This window comes from Sebastes umbrosus, chromosome 19 (assembly GCF_015220745.1).
Source record: "Sebastes umbrosus isolate fSebUmb1 chromosome 19, fSebUmb1.pri, whole genome shotgun sequence".
Classification (NCBI taxonomy): domain Eukaryota; kingdom Metazoa; phylum Chordata; class Actinopteri; order Perciformes; family Sebastidae; genus Sebastes; species Sebastes umbrosus.
In genome coordinates, this window is record NC_051287.1 from 22550965 (window position 1) to 22577805 (window position 26841).

Sequence of the window (26841 nt, forward strand, 5' to 3'; positions counted from 1 at the left end):
AGACCAAAGCTACGGTCTCCCCCGCGTCCTCCGACCGCGGCCAACACTGTTTTTCAAGACAGGCTTCACTAGATAGAACTTTGCGGTTTTGGTGCTTCCGTGTAGTTTGTGTTGGAGTCTGAGTCTGAACAGCATAGCCACATGCGAGTGCGCATATGCGAGCGTGCATGGGACACCGACCCGGGTGATTTATCAGTGTAAGAAGTTACAAACAGTCCCTTTAATTATTAGTATTATTATTATTGTTATTATTATTATTATTAATAATCATTTTTATTTAATTGTTTTTCCTTTTTTTATTTATTTAATTTATTTTATTTATTTTATTTATTTTATTTATTTTATTTATTTTATTTATTTTATTTATTTTATTTATTTTATTTTTTCCTGCCAATCTCCTGCTCCACACTCCAGTCCAGTAGGTTGCGGTAATGCACCTATAAGCTGGTTTGCCAATCCCCAATAAACACCAAAGAAGAAGAAAGAAGCGTCATCTTCGTGCGCCTGCCTCTGCTTTGTTTGTTCCGCACACCTCAGCAGCAGCAGAGTCGCACACACCCACTTCTTTATTCCAGATACTTCTTTAAACCGTGAACAAACCATCTGGCTGAGTTGTCCTCAGCTGCAGCCCGCTGGGTCTGTCTACCATGGCCACGTCTAGTGATCTGAAGGTCTTCCTGGAGTCCTCCCTGAACGAGATCTTTAGAGCCACAGTGAGCGACATCATCGACTCAGTGGACCGGACCCTGTCCGAGTACCAGGGCACCATACACAGGATCGAGTCCGAGAACGAGGGCCTGAAGCGGCTGCTGCTGGCTCAGAAGAGCCCCGAGGCTGCTGCACAAGGTACAGGCTGTCTACTGTTGTCTGTGTTTATCTCGACAGCAGGCAGTGTAGCTTCATGCCTTTTGTTCGAGCATCCTCTGCATTGTCAGCACATTGTACCTGTGCGTTTAACGTTACCTAGGCAACAAATTAAAGGCTGCAGTACGACAGGATGAGAGGAGACAAGCAAACAATGCAGGTGTTACACCGAAATGTGTCCGCAGAGAGCCAGCAACACATGAGGTCACCATTTCTGACGGCTGTCCTCAGAAAAATGTGACCCCCACTGTACCTATCTTTTAAGATAAGATAAGATAAAATGAACCTTAATTCAGGTGTCAAAGCAGCAACATCAGCAAACAGAGTGAAACACAGGAGAGGTAAAGGTATACAAAAATTATGAAAACAATAATAGAGATATAAAAGATACAGAGTTAATGGGTGAACATAGTGTGTGCTGTCCGCCAATAAATAAATGTAATATGTACATATGTAATATGTACCTTACTTTAAGAGTTTTGTGAATATATCTTTAAATTAAACATATTTAAATACATTTATGTTTTAAAACAATTGAGTTTTGTGTGTTTTCTGTCACATTTGCCTCTGAAGAAGAAGAAGAAGAAGAATGGTACTTTATTGATCCCCAGAGGGGAAATTACATTTTTTCACACACAGGCCTGAAATACACACATGCACAAACAGGACCTATAGACATGCATTAATGGAGAGATGTCAGAGCGAGCCCCTGACAGGCGCCCCGAGCAGTTGAAGGTTTGGTGCCTTGCTCAAGGATCACAGTGTAATAAAGTACTAAATTACACTGTAATACAATACTGTCACACTCCCTGCCCATACTAATGATGGCAGCACAACACAGGCAATTCTACAATACACAGTAAACTACTATCTGTGTACATGAAGATGTAAATAGGAATCACATTTTATTTTATTTACTGCATTATCTAGAACCGTGTGCACCAAATTGCGTTTGAACCTTAATAACTGCTACTGCAATTAATGTGTTTACCTACCCCTACCAGTGTGACTACAGTAAAAACATAAACACCACTGCCTTAGTATTATTACAACAGATATTATCTTGATAATGTTCCAGACTTTTTTTTTTACACATTGCAATAAATAATCTGTTTAGTTCAGCCTTAATAATACACATTTGTTTACAATGATAACTCAACAGGTTAAAGCAGCACTAATCTATGTCTCAATATTAAAATTGCATCAAGTGACTGTAATGTCAAAGGGGTCACTCGCTGTGACAAAGCGCTATGGAGCATTTTAGTGTCTTTCAGGTCATTGTTTTTGTTTTCTGGACGGCAACATCACTCCTTTTTTCCTGTTTTAATAGACAGTTATTTCAGCAAAAAAAAAGAAAAAATGCTCTGATAAACCCTCTGTCCAACACCAAACAACAGACAGGCAACTTTTTCATTGTTTTTTATTTTTATATATATTATTTTGTAGGGCTTTTATTGCCTTTTATTAGAGCAGCTGGAGAGTGACAGAAAAGGGGGAAGAGAGGAGGGATGATATGCAACAGGGCCACAGGTTGGAATCGAACCCCAGCCGCTGCCAAGGACTACATGGGGAGCAGAGCACACTCTATCTGTTGACCTGGAGGTCGCCCCGACAGACAGGCAAAGTTAGCAGCCAGCTTGTGAACATAGTGGAGCATTTAGCAGATAATTCTTTCAGGAGGTAGAGACAAAAACAGAGCAATTTTGTCATTTGTCATGTAATCAAAAACTCTAAAAATGAATTAATACAGCTTTAAATTATAAGTCACTTGAGGTCGTTCAGGCTGTTTTGTTGCTTCCACGGGGTCATTCAGTTCTTTCCCTAGTTTATCGTTCTACTGACAGCTAATCAAACACTTTAGCTATAATGTATGACTCTATATGACTTTTTTTTTTTTTTACAGATATTCATGAACAAGATGCCACTGAAAAGTTTTCAGAGTGGAACAATCGGCCCATTAACTCCACCCAGGGCCTGTTCACGATGTCCATACGCAGCAGTGACAAGAAGAGCTTCAGGAGGAAGCAAAAGGACAAGATGAGGGAGAGCGCATCCTCTTCCTCCTTTTTACTGCAACCTGATCACATGGTAGAAACACCATGTGTGAACACAGCAGAGGTAGGTGCGTCCACCCAAAACATGATATCTGTAAAAACAGAGCCCGGCCTGGATGAAAGTGGTGCTATTGACCTCTCCCAGCCTTCGTCCCTCCTCAATCTGACAATGAGGCCGATAAAAAATGAAAGCGCGGAAGTTAGTTTCGACGATGCATATGCCACTCTGCCGCCATCTACAGGCCTCGAACAAGACCCCAGAGGCAGCGACGGTGAAGTTAAGGTCACCATTGTTTCTGACACTTACATGCAGGATGGACAGTTCATTAAGACGGAGGAAGAGGAGCAGAATGGGGTGTTGCAGTATGACAATGACGGTTTCACTAAGCCTGAGTTGAGCTATTACCCTGAGTCAGTAATAGATCCTGAGGCGGCTGCAAGCAGACAGGTTGTGGAGCCAGAAGTAGTGGCGAATGAAGAAAACGCTGCTGTTGCCGCAGATGCGTTTGTGGAGGTTCCGAACAACTTTCTGCGCTGCCCCACCTGTCCCAAAACATTCAGTCGAGCAGCTTCGCTCAACATCCACATCAAGACGCACAGCGCCGAAAAGGCCCACAGCTGCAGCTACTGCGGCAAACGCTTCGGCCGGTCCGACCTCCTCAAGTCCCACAAGCGCACCCACACAGGAGAGAGACCCTACAGCTGCAACCTCTGCAGTAAAACGTACGCCCATCCCAGTCAGCTCCGGATACACAAACGCGTCCACACCGGAGAGAAGCCGTATTCCTGCTCGCACTGCGGGAAGCGCTTCAACGAGCACAACCAGCTCAAAGTCCACTTGCGGACTCACACCGGGGAGAGGCCTTACAGCTGCCAGGAGTGCGGCAAAACTTTCAGCAACGCGGGCAACCTGCGCATACACGAGAGGATCCACACCGGCGAGAAGCCGTACTGCTGCGCTCAGTGCGGGAAACGGTTCAACGGCTTGGGCGACCTCAAAACACACTACAGGATTCACACTGGCGAGAGGCCCTACAGCTGCGAGCTGTGTAAGAAGACCTTCAGCCAGGCGGGCCATCTCACCATACACATGCGGATGCACACGGGAGAAAGGCCGTACAGCTGCAACGAGTGCGGCAAGAAGTTCACGGTGGCCAGCAGCCTCAAACTGCACCAGAGGACTCACACCGGAGAGAAGGAGTACATCTGCTCGTTCTGCAGCAAGAGCTTCAGCAGGTCGGGTCACCTGAAGAGACACGAGCTGGTCCACACCAAAGAGAAGATCTATCTCTGCAGCCAGTGTGGGAAGACCTACACGGACCAGTCGTCCCTTAAGAAGCACCTGAAGATGCACGCGGCCAAGGAGCAGAAGGATCAGAGCGAGGGAAGGACCAGCGACGCCGAAACAAGCCGACCTTCAGCCTCGGAGACGCTTTCAGACACTGTTAAAAATCAGAACCAAATTCTTGGAGATGAGTAATGTAAAAGCTGAGAATGTGTGCTGTATGTGATTAAAATAATCTTAAATCAAGGCCAACTTACTAGCTTTTTCAGAAACGCATCTCACGGCCTACATCAGCAGAGTATTACCAGCCCGTTCTCATCCCAGGGCGTCAAATACCAACGCTTTGTCAACGGCCATCGGCGTGCGTTACCGACGCACAGGGCACCCTTTAGCGCCGGTATGAGACGTTCATCAAAGTTGTGTAATAAGTTTCACTTTCATGTTATAATCGTCTGTTCCTTCGTGTCCCATGTTCACAATGTTCCGTTTAATTTTCGCTTTACAAACGTAGTAGTTTTAAGCTCAACCATTTAGTTTTTTCCCAAACCTAACTAAGTGGTTTTCTAACGTGACGCCAAGAGGCGTGACAAAGCGGCAGCATGTGACGAGTGAGATGAGAACGTGTTGGTAATACAGCTAAAAACTGTATTTTGTCTAATAAGCGTTAAATCTGTTACTCACACTGGAATTCCTGGATCGTATTTCACCGTCTCTCTGGTACCTTAAACAACATGACCAACACAGCCCACCCTGTGCTGTGTTAGTACAGGGTTGCTGTGGTTGAAAGCTCCGGGAAAAAAAAAGCTATAAAGTGGAGTGAGTTAATATTTTTGTCTAACTGCTGTTCCCCGAGGTCAAGAACAAACTCTCACCCTCCAAACTGTATGTGATGTTTGTGGTACAGTGCAATACACTGTTGTCTAATCTTTGCTGTGATTTAGTAGATCCAAATGTTTAGCAATACCTTCTGATTATTTAATTTTGATCGATAAACTCTTAATATTCCTCTCGTAGTCTTCTCTCTCACAACATAGTGTAAAGAGACAGCTAATGGGACTCTGAAAGATCAGTTGTTCTTTGAAACATGCTGTATGTTACCAAACTGTTGGTAATTTGAAATGCTTTAAAGGAAAAGTTATTGAATGCAATGTCTTGTCAGATTGGCAGGATGGTTTCAACCACCCTGCTCCAGGGTCCAGGTTTCTGCTCTGTGGTCGTGACCTTTGACCTCCTTGAAAATATAATTTTCCCACAGGGGGTCAGTAAATAATATAACAATATGATTGTTTTAGAATATTAAGATGCTTCTACACACACGTGTACACTTTGTAGTAGCCAGAGAGTTAGAACTGCACCAGTGACTAAAGGTGAAGATCATAATATATAATAATATATTGCTGTATATAGCTTTAACTATACAGTCAGCAGTCTGATCCATTGAACTGACACGAATGTATTTGTGTAATCATGTTACTGACCATAATGTTCCTGCAAAATGTTCAGTATTGATTGACCAGCTTTCAATAGTAAATGAATAATTGTTTTGTAAGCCACGCTGACGTCAAACAGCTTCTAGAGGATTTGTTCTAGGTTGTCCACTGTTCTACCAGGAAACACGTCTCGTACCATGATTCATGTCTTACTGACACACACACGTGAGTAAAATGTCATGTTTATGATGATAGGGCTACTGTTTGTTGTGGCAACTGGTTGATATACCTGCACAGCAATGTATATTAAAGTGCTGCTAGGGCTTTATTGTGACTTACAATAATTTGTGTGATTTGTGTCTAAATTAAAGAGAAAAGTTAACCAAAAGATTTTTTGTACGTCTGATTTATACTTTATAGGTATATTTTATTTGAAATGAAACACAGTGTGCGAGAAAAAAAGCTTTATATGTTCCCTAAAGTACAAATACATTCAAATACATTCTGTGAGGTCTTTATATATTTAGTGCAACCAGAAAAGCAAATACAACATAGTATATAGATGAGTGCCCGTGCATAATGCAGTGGTTCCCAGCGTTTGTTCGTAGAAGTATTTATAGCGTGTTTAACCACCTCACACACGTGCACAAAGGTGGTTTCTTGCTACATAGGACACTTTTCGGCTGTCAATTGTTTCAGCATTATTACTGCTCGTAGATACGGTTTGTTATTTTACTAGTAAGGTAGTGGGGCTTTGACAGATGACAATGCTATATGTGATTGTTAGTTCACTCTACAGCATTCTGAAACAGATGCAAGACTAGCTGACAGAGTGTGGAGTGACGATTCAATAGACAATGGAGATGAACAGAATTTCATATATGGTGCACAAAACATTGAAAAAATAATCTTTAACAATTTCCTGGTTTAATTATCCACAGAAGACACTGTCACTTGTTTTCATGGGGGACTATTTAGGGGGATTAATTTAATGGTTGACAACTAATCAATTAATTGTTGCAGCTCTATTTTTTAGAAATCTGCAAACCTAAACAAATGCTATTTTAATTTTTCCTCAGAACAGGCAACACTTTCATCGTTGGGGCCCTCCTTGGGAACCACTACACAATACATCTTTTTAATAATTAGCATTTCCAACATCGGAACAAACAAGAACATAATATATTCTCCTATATTTCACAACAACAGAACATTCATATATTTATATAAACAACCAACATGTATCTCTATGGGGTTTGTGTTGTGCTCCTCTGGCAGCAGTTGAGCTTTTCCTTGGACAGGTAGAGCATCGGTTGAATGCTGCTGCTGAAGTCCATCAAGCCGAATGCGACGTAGTGAATGTAGCAGCGAAACACGTCCGGAGAGAAGTAGTGCTGGAAGGGGAACAGAGCGACAGGCGGGAAGTAGTTGAACACTATGATGGCAAGGATGATGAGGACCATCTTGAAGGCTCTCTTCTTCACAGGATGCATCTCGTCTCTGCCGGGCCCAGACTGCCTCAGCGCCCAGAGGATCGCGATGTTGCAGAACACCATGAAGGCGAACGCCGCGAGGATCATCGCCGTGAAGACCTTCTCGAAATTGACAATGTTGCCCACGCACTTAGCGGCGGCGTAGGCCAGGGTGATCAGCCAGACTATGATGGCCAAGACCGCCCTGTGGTGACGGTCCTTGAGCTCGGTGAAGGTGATGGGGTGGACCACGGCCATGTAGCGGTCCAGGCAGATGCAGGAGAGGAAGAGAGGCGAGGAGTCTTTGATGCCGTAGAAAAAGCGCAGCACGTACCAGGTGCTGCTGGTGGTGAGGAAGACTATGTTGGCCAGCTCAAGGGGAGGGATGAGACAGAAGATTGCGTCTAAAATGGCCAGATGAAAGATGAAGATATCTGAGGTGGAGGAGTCCCCCTTGTTCTTGCGGATGAGCCACAGCACCATGAGGTTGGCCGGAATGCCCAGGAACATGTTGATGAACTGCAAGCCCAGGTACCAAATGATAACAGCAGGCATGTCTTTGCAACGCTCGTACACCGTCCTCTCACTGTCGGTGTAGTTGAGGGGTCTGTGGGAGACGAAGAGCAGCGAGGAGTTGATGTAGAAAACCTCCATGACGGCTGGATCAGAGGACACCTGCCAGAGAAACAAAGACCTGTTAGATAAACACATGTCAGATTCAGCTGTTAGAAACAATAGACATAGTATTAAAACACTGAGTTAGCTATGAGATAAAGGTCAATAAAGATAATCCAATGGTCCATTATCAAGCATGCAAATATGGTTGTGTATGGTATCTCTACTAGGGTTGTGTATGGTATCTCTACTAGAGTTATGTATGGTATCTTTACTGGGGTTGTGTATGGGCAAGAATCTGGCGATACGGTACGTATCATGATAAATGGGTGACGATTAAATATATCGCTATATTTTGCGATACTGTAAGAAAGGCAATATATTTCAATTATTTTAATCTAATTTTAGGAAAACTGTTGCATAAATAACACACCACCATATGCATAAAATTGGAGTAATCTTTCTGTGTAAACTATTAATTAAAAATTAATATTTGTAATATTTATTTACACTTCTAATCTGTACATTACTTCAATATGTGTGATGTGTTTTTGAAATGCTCTAAAGGAAGTGACACAGTTGCTAAACTTGGCTGTTCAACCTGAGTGAAATGAATTTGATGATTTTACGCATCTCTCAATGTACTTACACAGAATAGAATTAACAGCTAGTGACAAGGACAACAAAGCTGGACAGATAATGGTGAGGAATAGGCAGGACTGTTATTTACAAAAGTTGTGAAAAAGTAGGTGTATATATAAATATTACATAAACACTAATGACTGAAAATAAAATAAGAATAAAATAATAAAATAAAATACAACATCTATATACAAGTCAAGTGATCTGATAAAATACTGTACAAAAGCACCAGTCATTTAATATTATTACATACACTGATTCACTGCAGTTATACAGTTGAAATTTGATTACCAGAGCTTAACTTCTGTGTGAACTGTGGGACTTATCAGTTTTATCAGGAATCACACTTTGTTTTTTACGAATGTACTTCCCCTAAATACCCTCTGTAAAATAAACCTCATCACTCATCGAGCAAAACATATTAATGACACTGTAGACCACAGTAAAACAATAAAAAATGAATGAAGTCTGAGGCATGCTCACTTAGAAAAAGTAATAAAGAAAAATGCATATTTTAGCAGCTAATGCACAGGGTCAAAAAGAAAAAACATATAATACTGTGGTATCAAACTATATTTCAGTCTGCATCAAAAGCTTTATTTTCCGTTGGAGCAAAAGTTGTAACATAAAGAAAAAAACAGCTTTCACTCATGTTGTACTTTTTTCCCCGTAATAATTTATTGGAAGTAACATCAGGTGTACAGAAACATACAAATAAAGCACAAATGTGAATGTGATCCCTCCATATTATGGTATTTTTCCCACCCAATCCTCACCCATTGCCGATGCAAAAACGATAAAAACAAAATTAACTTTGGAAAAAGGGGGGAAAAAAGACAAGAAAAGAAAAGAAGATAAAAATAAATAAATAAAAATAATAATAAATAAAGTACACTCAGGTAGTACTTGGACTTGAAAAAACAAACTACCACACACCAAGTGGACTCATGCAATTATAAAATTTAATTTCTTTTCTATGTAGTTTTGATTGTTAAGTGAAGCCTCTTACCTTTAGTCGTCTAATGAACTGATCTACCCTCAGCTATCTTTGTCTCTCTGTCACACTCTGACTCTACAGACTCCTCAAACCATTTCCTTTTCACACACTCGTTCACAGCCGCACAGTGACATGGCAGCATGTCGAATGTGGCTTTATGAATTGTTTGCATTTCTTCCAACATGTTTCCACCATGTCAACAGGCGGCTCATTCCATTATCTCTGTATCTAAGGGTGACATGTAAATGTGCAACCTGACTATAATGAGGGCCCTGTCTCCTGCAGAACATACTATCTAAGTATGCAAAATATTGCCACTGTAAAAGACTCAAGACGTTTATGTAAAAATGGCATTATTTGAATTTAGAGGTCAGGAGTTAAAATGACTCACCCGTTCAACAGGATACTGCAGCACCTTCCTAGAGTGACTGGTGTCCCCACTCTCCTCCACCTAATCCTTGTGTGACTCCGTCTGTCCCAGTGCCCCCACCTCAAAATGAATAACGGAAAACATCTTTTGGAAAATGACCCAACACTGCAGGGATCCAATCACAGCACTGAGACCAGGGAGTGGAAGCCGAGGACCTCCCTCTGGATACCAAAATATCTTGTTTGGCCCCCGTGTACATCCATCACACATTTAAAATTAAGAAATAAAATATAACAAGGATGAAGATGAATTACATGAAAGTGTGAAAGTGAATTTGTGGGGGAGAAAGCAGTGAAATATAAAAACAGGTTCGTGTGGAAGACGTGTTGTGGCAAGCCATCATCCATTCACTCCGATTGGCAATGATGCAACGAACCAATGGTGCCTGACGGAAAATCGGCAGTAAACAACTGATGCAACAGTCCAGAAAATCACTTCTGATTCAATTCAGTGTAACGATGTGTAATATGTTACGTGAGGCAGACATTGTTTCGAGGTGTGATGTCCGTCGGCGGGGTTGGGCTGCACCCAACCTGCAGAACAAGGACGCGTGTCTCTACTGAGAACTACAGATCACCTCACACTTCACGCTCACAGTACTGTATGTATTTAATCTGAGTCTTAGCTTGTTCAATGCATCTACAGAAAGTTCTGTTTTTGAGGTTTATTGAATGACCTCACAGGTGACCTTTGACCTTTGACTCCTATTTTATTAGACAGTAAAAAGCAGTGAAGAAGTACTCAGAACTTTTACTTAAGAGTAGCAATACCACAGTGCAGGAATACTCTGTTACACGTAAACGTCATGCATTCAACATTTTACCTAAGTAAAAAGTATTTGCATCAAAATATACTTAAGGTAACATAAGTGCAAGTACTCCTTTTACAGAATGGCCCATTTCAGAATAATGTATTGTGTTTTATTATTGGTTTATATATATATATACATAAGTACAATTTTGAGGTACTTGTACTTTACTTGAGTATTTCCATTTTCTACTACTTTATACTTCCTCTCCACTACATCTCAGAGAGAAATATTGTACTTTTTACTGCACTACATTTATCTGACAGCTTTAGTTACTTTACAGATTTACATTTTGTATTAATAACTCAATCAACGAATAAATGATGATATATTTTTTGTAGATTAAGCTGCCCGGCAGTTAAGTATTTACAATTTGCCACACCAAAACCAGCTGCAATATTAATGTGATGCATATAGTGATGCATCAGTAATTATAATCCCATAATATGATATGTATTCTGCATAATAATAAGTACTTTTACTTTTGATACTTGAAGTATATTTTGATTCTAATACTTTTGTACTTTTACTCAAGTAAGATTTGAATGCAGGACTTTTACTTGAGTATTTCTACACATTACTTAACTTAAGTAAAGGTTCTGAGTACTTCTTCCACAACTGGTAGCTTGTGAATTCCCCCCTGGGATCAATAAAGTCTTATTGATATAATAATATCATAATTTACTTGTTCATTATATTTTTCTATTGTTAATCTGAATCTGGAAAGTAACTTGCAACTAAAGTTATTATATTAATGGAGCCTAGAGGAGTAAAAAGTACAATATTTCCCTATGAACTGACTTGTAAAGTAGGAGAAAATGGCAATACTCAAGTAAAGTACCTCAAAATTGTACTTAAGTACAGTACTTCGTTAACATCACCAATCAACGTTAACATAGTCAGTATATTATACTATATAATCATGTTACAATAAAGGCCTCTTGACTACTTCTTCAGTGTACTGCAGGTTATGTTGTGTGTTGTAGTGTTACGGTGTGTTGTTCTGTGTGTGTGTTTCAGGCTGTTTGAACAGCTTGACGATCGGACTGATGAAACTGGACCCATGTCTGTTTACCTTTGAGTGTCTGTCTGTCTCTGAACTTGTTTGTACTGGTGTTAGCAGGTTCACAGGAGAAGACGTGTCTCCGTCCTTAGAGAAGATTCTCACAGGTTTGGTAAATTCTGCATCAGAGCAGAAACACACACACACACACACACACACACACACACACACACACACGGCAGCAAAAAGCTGCTTTTGTTCAAACAGGCCCGTTTCAGAGATCATTGGAGCTTCCTGAACTTGTAATTTCACATCCCAGTTGAACATATTTGCAGATTAGAGTTATGCATTTATTATTATTTTTAAATCACAAATAGTAGCACAAAGATTGTTTGCACCGTTAGCACCGTTAGCTGCCATGTTGAGAGCCGTTGCGAGGCAATAGAAATGCTCCCAATCCCGTATTTAACACCTTTAAATTGTGATGTCACACAATTATCTTGTATGTACACATCTTAAAAGTCAGATTTAATGTATATGTGTATGTATGTGTAGGCCTTATACAGTATATGTATGAGGGCTTTAAATATGTCGAACTGCAAATCACATGTTAATCGCTGTAATGAAAAAGCTGGCAACCAACATGCATGCAGTAGACTTATAATGATACAGTATATAATAGAGGTTTATTTATGAAAAATCTTTAAAGCTGTAGGATAAATGTTTATATCATTCTTGGCAGCACCCGTCTATGATTCACTGCACCAACTGTGCAGGTTTCCAGTTGAACTCCTCATTAAAACGGAGCCGAGCTAATCACATCTGAGGGCGAAGTGGAAATGTGCTGCATGAATTACATCAGATCATTCTCCCTATCTAGGGACATTTCCTTAATTCATGACAGGAACTCATAACAGAACGAAGCAGAGCAGACCATCCTGGATATTCACGAAGTCTTTATTTATGGAAAGTTAAGTTTTTTCTTTCTTTTAAAACAGCTCTTGAATTGAAATCCAAAGGGAGACACTGTATGAAATTGCAAACACTTCATGCGGCCACTCATGCACATCAAAATGTGGAAGCGGAAAAAGTGAAGTGAAACCACTGAGGGGTTAGAGCTGCTCAGTTTAGGTTTGATCTACTTTAACGTTGAGAACGGAGAGACCTTTTGATCGAAACTGATGTAAAAAAAATACAATGAATACGCTTTTCTTTTGCTCTTTTTTATAAATAAGCCTCAAGGTTAGAATAAATTGTCATATGACATCTTAAAACAATTTCTGTAACGTACATTTTGTGTTTTTTATGCATTGTTTTAGTTTAAAGTGATCCAAAATCCATCTTTTTTTTTTTTACTTTAAGGGACTGTTTGTAACTTCTTACACGTATAAATCACCCGGGTCGGTGTCCCATGCACGCTTGCATATGCGCGCTCGTGTGTGGCTACACTGTACAGACAAGACTCCAACACAAACTACACGAAAGCACCAAAACCGCAAAGTTACATCTAGTGAAGCCCGTCTTGCAAAACAGTGTTGGCCGCGGTCTCCAGGGCCCACGTGCATGCGCGCACACTCCACACTGCGGAAGACTTCGTAGCTCTGAGAATATCTAGTGAATGTACAGTTGACGTTTGTGCAGAAATAACTGCTGCAGCTCCTCCAGACCAACAGAGGTTTACCAAGCAGGTGAAATATAGAGTGATATTGTGGTTTTAGCTGACGTGTGTCGCCTCACTGTTTTGAGCGATTCTCGTTCATGTCTATTTAGAGCGAGCAAGCGCGAGCCCGACGCTGACTTTCGTTGACTTAACGGACACAGGTGTCGCTGTTAACAAGCATTTCTGATTCTTACAAACAGTCCCTTTAAATATAAGTGTGTGGCTATTGTATTGCAGCCTTGTAAAGATCACAAAAACAGTCAATAGTCAGCAATGTTTGGTCGTATTTATTATTTTACATTTTATCTGAATTTCTCAATAGAAAGCAGAAGGAAAAGAGTTTCACTCACACATAATGTAGTTTGAGCAGCAAGAAAACATACAATCAAACAAGTGGGAAACAGACATCAACAATGTGTTATGTGCAGACAATCCCAGCAGTACCGTATTATAAAACTACTATGTTTTTTATTATTCTACCGCCACCCACTAAACTAAATATTTCTCTTGTAAACTTTGTGGATGGCTGAGTGTTTTTACAGTTTTAGTCTAAAGCCTTACGAGGACAAAACAGGGTTTTTACATCTGTGCTAATCTCCAGGTTTCAAACAGAAATCTCTTCAGAAGATAAATATTTTAGAGCTGAAAAATATGACCCCATGCAAAGAATCCACTGTAAAGACTTACACTGGATGTATAGCACTAGATAGCCAAAGTGATTTTCTTTTGTTTCTGACTCCGACATCAGAAAATCTCCCAACCACATTCACCGTCTGCCATGTTTGTCCTCCTCAGCTCTCTCCCTACGTGCAAACTTCCAAACTTCTCTCGTCCGTCTCCGTCTCTACAGCTCGTCGGCTGTCCCTCTCATCTCTTTTTTTCAAAACATCTCAAAAATTCATAAAAGATCTTAACATTAAACATGCTACCATAATATAAAAAAAACTGTTCTTTTCAGTAATTCCTGTCTCTTGGTGTTTTGAAATGAAACACTCTAAAACCCAGAAAGCCAATGTCAGGTAAACATATTATTCATTTACATTAAAAAGAAAGGAAGGAAATACTGAAAAACATCTTATTATCATTTAGATAAAACTAACAAAAATGTAATTGATAGGTAACTGCAAGCAAATGCAGCTGATTTGTTTTCATATTAAACTGTAAGAATATGGCATTTTATTCCAACAGAAACCATCCCCCCCACTAAGTTAAAGTTTTTTATGTTGCCTGTCGAGCAGCAGGAGTGAAGTCTTTTGGGAGTGGGCGTGGAGATTTTGTAGATGCTGTAATCCAGCAAAAAATGGAGTGATGGGATCTCTTGAGACCCGACTGGTTTCTTGATAGTGTTCCAGTCTTTTCAGTTGAGTGTTTATGCAGGAAACGTAAAAAGTTAGCAACTCTCGGGTCAAGTCATTTTCCTCAGGGCGTTCACATCTAGGTAGTGCATGGTTTGGTTTGGGGGTGGAGTGGTCACATGCTGCACTCGAGGGTGTTTTCATGGCTACAAAGGTGCATCACTGCTACAAGTGTGGGTAAACAACAGTCAGCTTACAGTCTTTTTAAAAGTTTGCTCCAGACCAGCGTCACGATGATGACTCCCAGCTGAAGCGTGGTGCTACGGTGTTGGGTTGGAGTGTAATTGTTTTCAGATGAAGGTGGAGTCCATGGTGCTGGTGTCCTGCGCGCTGTGGGCTCGAGCCTCGAAAAGCTGTTTTATCAAGGCAGACTTCTCCTGCTCCAGCTGGGCGATCCGCTCGCTCCTCTCCGTCACCTCCTTTTAAATGAAAAGAAGGGAAATAAATGAAGTGAAAACACAACAGCACTGAGTGGTAACTATTAGTGACTTCTGTCTGTTAATGTATGTAGACTGTGTCAAACCTGTGTGAGAAGTCGGTTCTGGTCCTTCAGTCTCTGGATGGCTTGTGGAGGAGCTGGACCCGGAGGCTGGGGGTTAGCTGCTGTCTGACCAGCGCTGGAAGGAAATGACTGCTGGGAAACAAGAAGGAACCCGTGTTAAAGGGAAAGTGTCATAATTAGGGCTGTCAATCAATTAAAATATTTAATTGCGATTAATGGCAAGATTGTCCATAGTTAATCACGATTAATTGCAAATTAATCGCACATTTTGTATCTGTTCAAAATGTACCTTAAAGAGAGATTCATCAAGTATTTAATACTCTTATCAACATGGGAGTAAATATGCTTGCTTTATGCAAATGTATGTATATATTTATTATTGGAAATCAATGTATAGATACAAAATGTGTGATTAACTATGGACAATCATGCGATTAATTGCAATTAAATATTTTAATCGATTGACAGCACTAATTGCGAGATATTGAGAAATACTTGACAATCACATAAACATGCAAAAGTGAATAGGGCAGGCAACACTCACCATCCCAGAGCAGGAAATAAGGTCATTAAGGCAGCGGTTGACTTCTTGTAATTTGGGTATTAGAACATTCATGCGACTCTGGTTGGCTTCTGTGAAGAAATCCTGAGAGGAAACAACATAAAAAGACAATTAGTATGAAACTCAAGAAAGCAGTGACAGGTCTGAAAAAAGTCATGACAAGGAGGGATGATGACTTAACAAACTGAGGACAAGCTTTGGTAAAAGGAGGTTGATTTAAAATAGTAAAGAAGGAGGATACTCTGAGGAAGACCTCGGTCAATATATTCTTCTGCAACTGCCAGTTCATACTGGAAGCAAAACCATGACAGATTACTGAGGCTACTGTGGGAAGAAAAAAGTCTGCCTCTTCTTCTACCACAAGGTACTCTACCCTGTTTGACTGCTGAACACGAATTAAAAAAAAGCAGAAGAAAGAAGACCTTTATTTTTCATTCTGTAGGACAGACACTAAAATCTGATACCTTGTGTTTATGTTTATTAATCTCTTCCAACTGATTTATAGTTCATTTTTTATGTTATAAACGTTTGTTAATGTTTTATTTGGAAATATAAAAAGACCAAGTTCAAAAAATATAAATCTTTATTATATATGTGCAGGAAATATCTTCTCATGATGAGATATTTTATATTTTTGTCCATTTATCCACATCAATAAAAAAAAAAGAATAATCCCAAAACAGGTTGCATTTCCAATACATTTAAGTTAAGTTTTGGACTAAGGCAGCAACTAACGCTTACTTTCATTGTTGATTAATCTGTTGACTATTTTCTCTATTAATCGATTAGTTGTTTGGTCTATAAAATGTTATAAAATGGTGAAAAATATCAATCAATGTTTCCATAAACCCCAAGATGATGTCCTCAGATGTCATGTTTTGTCCAAACTCAAAGACTCACTGTAATAGAGGAGTAAAGTAACCAGAAAATATTCACATTTAAGAAAATGTGAAACAGAAATTTTACTTTATTTCCCCCCCAAACAACGTACTCACACCGATTAATTTGATTATTATCAAAAAGACGATTAGTTTAATAGTTGACAACTAATCAATTAATCGATTAATCACTGCAGCTCTATTTTAGACCAGTGTTTGAACTGACCGTGCAGTGGGAGTTCTGGCCGACCTGCCGCTGTCTCTCTGTGACATTGTGGATTTGGCCCTGGTACCAGTCGCGGGCCCGCTCCACCACCTCCAGGCCCGCCAGCAGGGAGTCCTTCTCCTGCTCCAGCTCTTTCATTTGCTTCAACTGTGAGAGTTGAAAGTTAAAAAAGGAGGGTGTGTTGTTGGGGAGTGAAGAGGAGGGGGGACGGCAGAGGGGTGGAAGAGAAAAATACGATTAAGAACAGACAAAAACAAACCCGCCTGAAGTCACTTTCTGTGCACATTTCACGTAGAGAAACATTTAATTTTCATATTTCCATCATTAAGAGAGCTTTCAGATCGATGCCAAAATTAAATGTAATTATTGATTTTTGGCTGCCAGCATGGTAGACAAACTCCCATCTTTTCACAAGGGGCATCTGCAGCTTTTGTGCTGGCGGAGACAATGGCACCGTACCAATTGTGCCGGACTCTCTCCCGTCCTGAACAATGTTTAGAGGAGCAATCAGCCCGGCGTCATGGCAACCGTGCAGCAACCTAAGAATGGGGTAAACAGCACTTCAACTATGGCCACCCCAGTGTGTGAAAGAGAAAGAGAGAGATGTGTGTGTGTGTGTATGTGTGTGTGTGTGTACTCCAGCAAGGCTGCATTGAGTTGTGCTGACCAGGCTGTCCATGCGGCACGCTGCCACAGTCCAGGCCTCATTGCTGGCATTCAGCCACCTGTGTGTGTCATCTTTCTATCCAGCTATCCCTCCATCCCTGCGTCCCCCTGTGTAGCTCAGTACATTCCTCTGATCATCGCTCATCAGTACTGTTTAAAACACACGGCCACGCTTGCTCGTATGCAGGGAGACACATGTTGCGAAAGTAAACTAAAACAGGACAAGGGCTTCAAGAGTCTACAATCAAATCCTGTTTAACATATTTGTGCTCTTTCCCAACAAGCCTGAAGTGAGAGTTGCACATAGAGGAAGAGAGGAGGGGGGTCGGAGGGTCCGTGTCTAGAATGAAGCATGACCCAGTGTCAGGCTGCATGAATGTGCGATAGGAAAACCCCACTGTTTAAATAAAAGAGGGAAAGAGAAAATACACACAGAGAGAGGGAGCAGAGCAGCAAAAGGCTGAAAAGGTTATGGAAAAGTCTGTGCATGTATGTTTGTGTGCCGGCTGAATGAGCAGGCATGAATACACACGGCAACGCACAATAACATGACACCCGTTGCACGAGCTGCTGAGCTAAAAATACAAAGACGGACATGACGGCCTTTCAAACTGCATCTACAAAGCAACATGAAACAGTGTGAAGCTCTAAACTACAACAGCAGATCAGAGGCTATATACAAGTCCAAAAGTCCCTGAAACAATGATGGTTTAGGGCTGAAACTAACAACCGTTTACATGCATTCATCTGTCCACTATGTTTTGATTAATTGTTAATAACAATTAATCAATTTAGCTTCATATTAAAAGAGAGAAAAGCAGCAAATCCACACATAAATCTCTTAATCAACTGATCAACTTCTTTCAGCACTATCCAAAACCTGAAGCTCTACAATACCACAACAAGACCCAACTAATGAAAGAGGAAAATATTTCATGATTGATCTGTCAGTCACTTTTTTGATTAATTAGTTAATTAATCGTTAAATTCATGAAATGTTAGAAAAACACAGAAAAATGTCCATCAAGTTCTTGCTTGTTTTGGCAAACAGTTCATAAGTCAAAGATATGTAGAGCTGCAACAATTAATCAATTAGTTGTCAACTATTAAATGAATCAACAACTATTTTGATAATTGATTAATAAGTCATTTTTTAGGAAAATAAAAGTACAAATTCTCTGATTCCAGCTTCTTAAATGTGAATATTTTCTGGTTTCTTTACTCCTCTATGACAGTAAACTGAATATCTTTGAGTTGTGGACAAAACAAGACATTTGAGGACGTCTTCTTGGGCTTTGGGAGACACTGATCAACATTTTTCACCATTTTCGGACATTTTATAGACCAAATAACTAACTGATTAATTGAGAAAATAATCAACAGATTAATCAACAATGAAAATAATCGTTAGTTACAGCCGTAAAGATATTCAACTTAAAATGATATAACAGAAAAAGTAGTAAATCCTCACATTTGAGAAACGGTAACCAGCAGATAATTGGCATTTTAGCTTCATAAACTACTTGAAACATTGTTGTTGATCAAGTTCTAGTCTGCAATCTACTAAAAAATTACTCGACTACTCCTCTCAGCACTAGTTCAAACCCTAAAGCGCGACAATACCACAGCAGGTTAGAGCCCTGAAGTCCCTAAAACTAACCAAAATAAATAGTTTATCCTGTCCAACATACACTGAATTCCCCCAATTCTATTTGTCTCAACTGTCACAATTAAATAGCAAAACAACCTGATGCACGTCTTCAAATCCTGACTCATTACATAACCATCTCCAAGACAACTTTGATTTCCTTTACAACCGTTTCTCCCTGTCCTTCTCCGTCTCACCCTCTACTCACCCAGAGGAAAAAGTGCAGGGCCTTGCTGCTGTAGAGGCTACTGCTGAGGGGGATGAAGACGGTAGTGTAGGCAGCCAGCACAGCCGTCCAGGCTGGGTCGGGCCGGCCGAGCGAGTCCTCTACTTCTACCAGGCCCCTGGGCCCGACCCGGCTCACTACCATCAGGGCAGCAGCAGGCCAAGTCGGCCTGGGTGGGAGGGCCGGAGGGAAGGGAGAGGAGGAGGAGGAGGAGGAGGAGAGGGGCAGGGAGGGAGGGAGAAGGAGGGGAGCCGGTCAGTCAGCCTCTCCAGACACAGAGGCCAAAGGGGGGAAAAGAGACGGAAGACGGCAACACAAAACAGGGAGAGAAAGAGGGAGAGGAGGCGAGCTAGAGAGAGCGAGGAATGGTGAGGCAGAGGGGGAGAGACGGAGAGTGAAGGGAGAGCTCTGACTGGAGGGTGGGAGGGGCAGAGTGAGGGAGGCAGCAGGCAGCAGGCAGCAGGCAGAGGGAGGGGAGGGGAATGTGGGGGCCAATAGAGAGTGAAATGCCTTGACTAGAAAACCTTGTCCTGGAATTTATCATGCTTCTACTGTTTACTTTTCCATGTAAATAATATATTTTCTGACAAATATGTTAAAAGCCTCAATATCTATTATATCCAATCACACTGCTGTCTCTCTTTGACTACTGATCCTCTACTTTTTTTTACCCAACTCAACACTAGAGTGATGATAGTATACCAAAGAAAAATAATTTAAAACGTGTCATGTGTCACACTTTCCACCCTGTGGGGAATGTTCAGCTGATCACTCTGAAAAATCTCCCCTGTAACATCTTCCTTTGTTACTTACTACATCTTCATTCAGTGGTTGTCACATTTTATCAGTTTTAGGAACTGGTGCAAAGTTACTGGACACATGTCTTTATTAAGGCTGCAATCGATCTGCCAGTCTAAGAAATGAGAAATCACAATTTCACAGAATCAAGGGTGACATTCAAATTGTGAGTTTTGTTCAACCAACTGTCCAATAGCCAAAGATATCCAATTTACCATTGTATAAGTCAAAGAAAAGCAGCAAATCCTCACATTTGAGAGGCTGGAAGCAGCCATTTCAACTATTAATCAATTACAATCACTCTGTTGGCAAAAAACATCAGAACAACCACCACCTCCCTCATTTGACTGAAGACTGAGTTCATTCTAATACAGTGGAAAGAAATGATGACCTATAGCATAGTAATAGAGCCCACTAATTAGGGCCGACCCAAATGCTTCGAAACTTCGACCGTTGCCACGGTGATCAACTTCCAAATCAGTGTTCGAATGCTTCGTTTTTTGTTTTATTTTTATACAAGTATGCAATAATAAAGTATAAATCCCAAAATATCTCATGAAATAAGGAATAATGAATAAAATTAAAAACTGAATGAATGAAAAAATGAACAATATTGTGGGATTATTATTATTTCATATTAATTATTATTAGTTATTCTTAGATGGATAATGTTGTTTGTTGTGTATAGAGGTGCGTTTATGAACAGTAACGGCACTGAAACGGGGGCGATGGAGACAGACAGACAGAAGAACATGTCAGCCTTCTGCAATGCGCTGCGCCGCTAACCTTCGAATACCTTCAAATATTTCTCTCCGAAGCTTCAATGGCAAAAAAAATTGTATTCGGGACAGCCCCATCGCTAATTGTTACCATACTTGAAATGTGTTTGTTCTGTAATGTAAACCAAAAGTGAAAAGACGTGTTTCCAAGCTGCAGTACAGTCTTTTGTATTAAAATCAGCCCCACATCGCTCTGAGTTTGGTTTCTTATCATAAATGTATGAGCTTCACCGGGTTTCTCCAACAGACGCATGATGTTTACATAACTAACTAGTGATGATTAGGTTTATTAAGTTTGCAGGTTTTCAAATGAAGTGATGTTTTATAAGAAGCAGGTTTGAATTAGTGGGTGCAGCAGCAGTCTAGTAACAAACATCAGGGTCCTTTGCAGGTAAATTCATAGAAACTGGGTGGATCCACAGCAGACTCATGCGTCACTAATGTCGACGCTTAACCTGGTATGCTGTTTAACCAGTTATTAATGATAAACTGTACAGTATGTATGTACAGCAATGACATTCGGAGATGATTCTAACTGAAACAGGAGGAAGACGATGAAACCAGGCAAGGCCCCTTTATAAAAAAAAAACCTTTAAGACACTTTGTAAAGACTGTTTGTGTGTGCGTAGGCTTGTGTGTGTACCAACCATTCCATAATCCACCCCGTTGGATATGGTATGCCGCCTCTGGTCTTCCCGACTCCGCCCGTGTCGCCTGGAGCCGCCAGTGAATCCTGTTGCTGATTCGCTCTGAGATCTTGGTAAACCTGATTTCACAACACCTAGACGAATGTGAAACACACAGATTTAATCAATTTCAACGCTGTAGTCGGGTGTGCACTCTGTAATTACTGCAGTTTTACTGGTTGCATGCTGAACATAACTGTAATAATACACGTTGTACAATCTTTTGTGAAAACCTTTGAAAAATGTGACTCACTCTAATCATTTAGGCAGTTAAGAATGTACAACTTTACTAGTTAAGACATGTCAAGACATTTAGTTTTAAAGACAGTTTTAAGACAGTTTAAAATCTTAAAATAAGCGTATTGTATTGGATTCTTGGTAATTTTTCAGTCATGCATTAAATTTCACATAGCAAAATACCTCAACATGTGTAGACAGACAGTAATGAAGAAGACCAAGAAAACTACAGACAAAACATTCATTTGGCCCGATAATGTATTTGAGTTGCCAGTGTACACCACAGGAGGGAGCTGCACTCTGCAAATGTGTCTTTAGACACTGAACTCAATCATGGTCCCTTGTCTGATTACTTTACTGAGGATGAGTTCAATGGAGCAGACAGAAATATGTGAAATATCTGAGCTTAAACACATCTCAACAACACAGGACATCCTCCTTGAATTAAGAAACCTAAAGCCTTTGACTATCAGTGAATAGTAAATACCACTTTCTGATTTTTTTGTCAGGGTTTCCCAAAAGGTTAGGATGTTTGCTTTGTTGTGATCAAGAGAAAGTCACAGCGTCAGACTTCTAGCAAACCCCATCTGCCAGGAAAGATCATATAAAGCTCCAAAGCAGCTACTAAATAGACCTCATGTTGAGTTTGTTTTGTCAGCTGCTGTTTCCAAGCTCAAGAACGAACTTTGAAACTCAACTCAGTTGTTCCGAAGATAACATAGAAAAAGATTTCTCTGCCCCTTCAACTCTCATTCAATCTCTGCTCCTTTGTGTGTTGAGTTTGTACATTTTTCCGTGTGTTTTTTGAGGGTTTCCTCAGATCACATCACAGCTCCGAATTGTGAGTCAACTTGGCAAAGCATCTCTGTGCTATTTTTTTCTGTGGTATTTCCCACATATCAAAGGAGGTATTATATCATCACGCTGCTTTACCAAAACCATGAGAAAGTGAAGGAGAGTGCAGGACTTTGTGGCGAAGTCCAGGGTGTTGGGGAGGATTTCACCACTGCCGTGATTCAGTGAGCCCAGGCCTGTCTGCTGTAATCTGGCCTAATCCAACAGGGTTTGGCTGCATGTGAGAGCTTACCGCACCGGGCACTGCTGGTCTGCTGGCGAACAACCGAAAGAGTCGGCGGACATAATATTACACACATATGTGATATTTGAATACACCAATATGCTACCAGTCTCCGCTCCTATAGGAAAGATTTCCACAAGATTTTAGAAACTGGCTGCAGGGATTTGCTCCCATTCAGCCACAAGAGCAACTGATGTTGGGCGATTCTTCCCAAAGGTGTTGGATGGGGGGCAGGCTCAAGTTTTACCACACCATGGATCCAGCTTTGTGCACAAGGACACGGTCATTGTATATTTTAGCATTACAAAGGAACCTATGCATGTTTTTACACGTATTAACGTTTTTTTATTTCCAATGTGTGAACAGGTTGTAACCTAACCTAAAAAATGAGACCTACCGCGACTTTCTGGGTTTCTTCTATCAGCCTGTAGCTTTTAATGTGAAGAATGCAGGACGTTTTTTTCTGGGAAAATCCAACGGATGTGACGTCATGAACGCTTGCAAGTGCCTTTACTCTCTTCAGCTCTGCTTCAGGGCTAACAGTGTGCAGCGATAGCTAACGTTTGGTTAGAAATGGAGTCTGCTAACGCCAACAAATGACCAGCCCCCACCACAGCTCAGATTCCAACACAAACTCCACGGAAGCACTAAAAAACAAAGTTATATCTAGTGAAGCCCGTCTTATAAAACAGGAATGTGACCGACGTCGGGCGAAAACTAGGATCAACATCGGCTGGTCCTTCGATACGTGGAGGGACCTTCGTTTGGTAAACTAACATTACTGCCAAGCATGTGAAACATATAGTGATATTGTGGTTTTAGCTGGCTAATGTTGCTAAACGTTAATCAACATGATGCCTGTCAATCACGTTCAGTCTCGTCCGATGCTCGCTCGGGTCTACGTAGTGCAAGCACAAGCGTAGGCAACAGGACGCTGGCTGTCTTGGACTTAACGACCACAGGTGTCACTGTTAACAAGCAATATCTGATTCTTCCATAGAGTCCCTTTAAGATAAGAAAAACAAAAGTACACAACAGTATGTGAACTTTTGGCCATATGGTGTATGTCTGTCTGTCTGTCTATCTATCTATCTATCTATCTATCTGAACAAAACCACTGTTCTAGTGTAATGCAAGTGGTGTAAGCGGTGAAAGCCCCGAGGGCTCGACAGAGAGAGTGTGCGAGAGTGTCACTCTTATAGCTCCAGACAGGCCTGGCTGTACAGAGATCAGGCAAACTCGGACAGACCCTGGTTGAGAGTGTGTGTGTGTGTGTGTGTGTGTGTGTGTGTGTGTGTGTGAAATAACTCTCGTATGATTGTGCTAGAAAGAACAAAAGTGAGTTTGTATGAGAGCGAGAGCCTGTATGTATGAACAAGATAATGAGCAGGCCAACTGGGAAGTTCTCAGCAGCAGCTCCTCCAACCTACATCCGGCTCAGCAGGGAAAAACTGAACAAATGAACATTCATACAACTGACCATCACCCGCTCCCTAATCAGAGGGGCCATGTCAGGGATGACCGTGCTCCCGCCACAAGGCAAACCCTCAAGATAGATAAATTTCTTCAGGGAATTTCTAACACGACCTTTGACCTGACCTGGGGTTAACAACGGCAATTATTCAACTAGTCACCCCTCGTTGCAGCAGAGGCCATTAAACAGGGCCTGTTTAAGCTGTGACATAATACCGATACTTGAGAAGTATGTTGTCAAAACCCAACAATAACTGTTGTTGACCCCAATGAGATTCAGGAAAGACTAACCATTTTTACCTTGGTAGGGCTCCCGCTGGATGACAAATACTGACATGCAAATTCAAACAGACATTGTGCACTTGTGTGAACCACACGGATCACTGCATCCAATTTAATTATAAAATGAGATCGAAGCCGGCAGGACTGCAGTGGACATATCAACTCCGTTACGCACGCAATCAAATGGCTTTTGCTCATGTGAATTCAGTCTCAAGTGTATTCTGTTTCTGGTGGGTATTCAGGCATGAAGTACTTCTTTCTAACTCACCCTCAGGCACATTTTTTGGTGTACAGATAAGAGTTTGTCTTTGTCTTTTATAAGTCTGCAGCAAGTTGAAACTGACTTAAAAACATGAATAGAGGTTGAATTATAAATGATTAAGGTGAAATGGGAGCGAAATGCAGAAGCAACATCTTGCATGAATCGGTTGGTAGTGCAGATGTGTTTTCTTTTTTATATCATTGTAAATTCAATATATTTGACTTTTGGACATTTGGTCAGACAAAACAAGCACTTTATACACCTCATCTTGGGCTTTTGTGATAATTTGTTTTACTATTTCCTAATATTTTACGAGCTAAACATTAATATAAAAGAATAACCAACAGATAAAAAACTATCACTGCATCCTTTAAGAGAGCAACCAAATTTAGTTTAATTCAGCGACAAACCTGTACTCATGTCTAGTTTTTACATGTAATGTTTTTAAATGTGTGCTTTATTGTATTTATTTATTTTTTCCTGTACTCATTCCTGTTTTAATCTCTTATTTTCACAAAAAGCCCTTCTAGGGACAGGTGTTGCAAATTAGCACATAAACTATAAGCACTATGATACTGGCATCAGATAGCTGTTTTTAAGTTGTCTATGTACATTGTATTGGTCCCTATTAAATAAACCATGAATGAATGAATTACAAATGGATTAAAAGGGGGTGGAAGTAGTGGGATGCAGCAACATCTTGCTTGATATGTTTATCAATTTGTATTTATGAGTGTGTGATGATGTTATCTGCACTTTGACAGACAGGGGTTTAACTTTTTATTGACATGACCCCTCTATGAACTCAGTGAACTGTCCTCAAACCCCTCACACGCGCACAGACATCATCATTATCACAGGCTTACTTTCCTGGTACTTACTTGGTCTCTGGAGCTGTGGTGACTCCAGAGCGAGCGACTCAATGGACCTGACCTGGCTCTGCTGAAGCTGTATGGGTTTGGTTGTGGCATGGCCCGGCTCGGCCCGGTAACACCCGACAGCACTCTGTTCCAAGCTCCGCCCGGACCTCTCGAAGCCCGCGCTGAACCGCACCGCTCCACACGCTGGATACCCGGGCCCCTCCTCCGGCCCTCTGACCCCCCGGCACTGCAGCGAGGACGCCCGGTTCCGGTGCGGCTGCTGCTGCTGCGTGTTGGTCCCGTTGCTCGGCCCCAGCGGACGGACTTTGTTCTCAACCCGAGTCCCGACGCTGCATGTGGACAGCGGGGCTGGTTGTGGGTGCACCGCCGCCTGCTGGGCCTTGAAGTGTGCGCTGTGCTCCGGGTTGAGCATGGAGTACCGCAGCCCCGCCACGAACCGCTCAAAGGTGAGGCAGCCATGCGGCGGAGTGACCCTCCGGAGGCAGCCCAGCACGCCGCCCGGCAGCTCCCGGGTGTCCGCCCCCTGCCAGCGGCTCTCTATCTCCGATATATGCACGTAGCCTCGTCCACCATCATCCAGGATGTCAAACAGGGTCCTCAGGCTGAGCAGGAAGGCTTTAGGCAGCCCATCTGTTGAGTACTCCGCCTCTTTTGGCTGCATTTTAACACTTTTAAAGCTCTCCGCTTTGCCCTGAAACACTTCTTTTCTTGGTCGGCCGTAAATCACCGACGTTCCGTTCAACTTGTGCTCGGTCGCTATTAAAGCCATTATTTTTAACACACCAAAACGAGTTTATAACTTTATATAAACACACAGCCGAGCATACAGAGTAATAACACGCTTACTGAGCGGCTAAGTACATATCTTAATAAAGATATTATGCTTAAATATGTCCTATATTCTCCCGTTTTGCCGGTGTACCGTCCCGTCGCCGCTCCGCCGCTGTGTGGTCCACACTTTCCCTTCCCAGCGAGGACCGCCCTTCAAACGAGCGGACCGGGTCTCAGCCATTGGCCGAGGAGTGAACGAGCTGGGCGCTGA

General features: G+C 41.4%; 3 protein-coding genes across 4 annotated transcripts; 1 reads left to right on the plus strand and 2 right to left on the minus strand.

Annotated features, from left to right (window-relative positions):
* The first annotated feature begins 452 nt into the window (after positions 1-452).
* Positions 453-6021, plus strand: LOC119478260 (endothelial zinc finger protein induced by tumor necrosis factor alpha-like). Its single transcript, XM_037752875.1, has 2 exons — positions 453-846; positions 2768-6021. Exons 1-2 carry the CDS (start codon positions 648-650, stop codon positions 4396-4398), a joined length of 1830 nt encoding a protein of 609 aa, XP_037608803.1. The 5' UTR covers positions 453-647; the 3' UTR covers positions 4399-6021.
* Positions 6022-6809: 788 nt separating this feature from the next.
* LOC119478261 (proteinase-activated receptor 3) lies at positions 6810-7767 on the minus strand. Its single transcript, XM_037752876.1, has one exon. The coding sequence runs from the start codon at positions 7757-7759 to the stop codon at positions 6881-6883; it is 879 nt and encodes a 292-aa protein (XP_037608804.1). The 5' UTR covers positions 7760-7767; the 3' UTR covers positions 6810-6880.
* Positions 7768-13526: 5759 nt separating this feature from the next.
* Positions 13527-26748, minus strand: sapcd2 (suppressor APC domain containing 2). Of its 2 annotated transcripts, none has more exons than XM_037753276.1 (6): positions 25800-26748; positions 21548-21681; positions 16784-16930; positions 15662-15763; positions 15139-15246; positions 13527-15034 (listed from the first exon to the last, which is right to left on the minus strand). In XM_037753276.1, the coding sequence occupies exons 1-6, from the start codon at positions 26566-26568 to the stop codon at positions 14906-14908; spliced, it is 1389 nt and encodes a 462-aa protein (XP_037609204.1). In that variant the 5' UTR covers positions 26569-26748; the 3' UTR covers positions 13527-14905. The 2 variants fall into 2 exon arrangements, with proteins under 2 accessions (XP_037609204.1, XP_037609203.1); XM_037753275.1 differs by having other exon boundaries at positions 15139-15249; positions 25800-26746.
* Between the last annotated feature and the right edge of the window lie 93 nt (positions 26749-26841).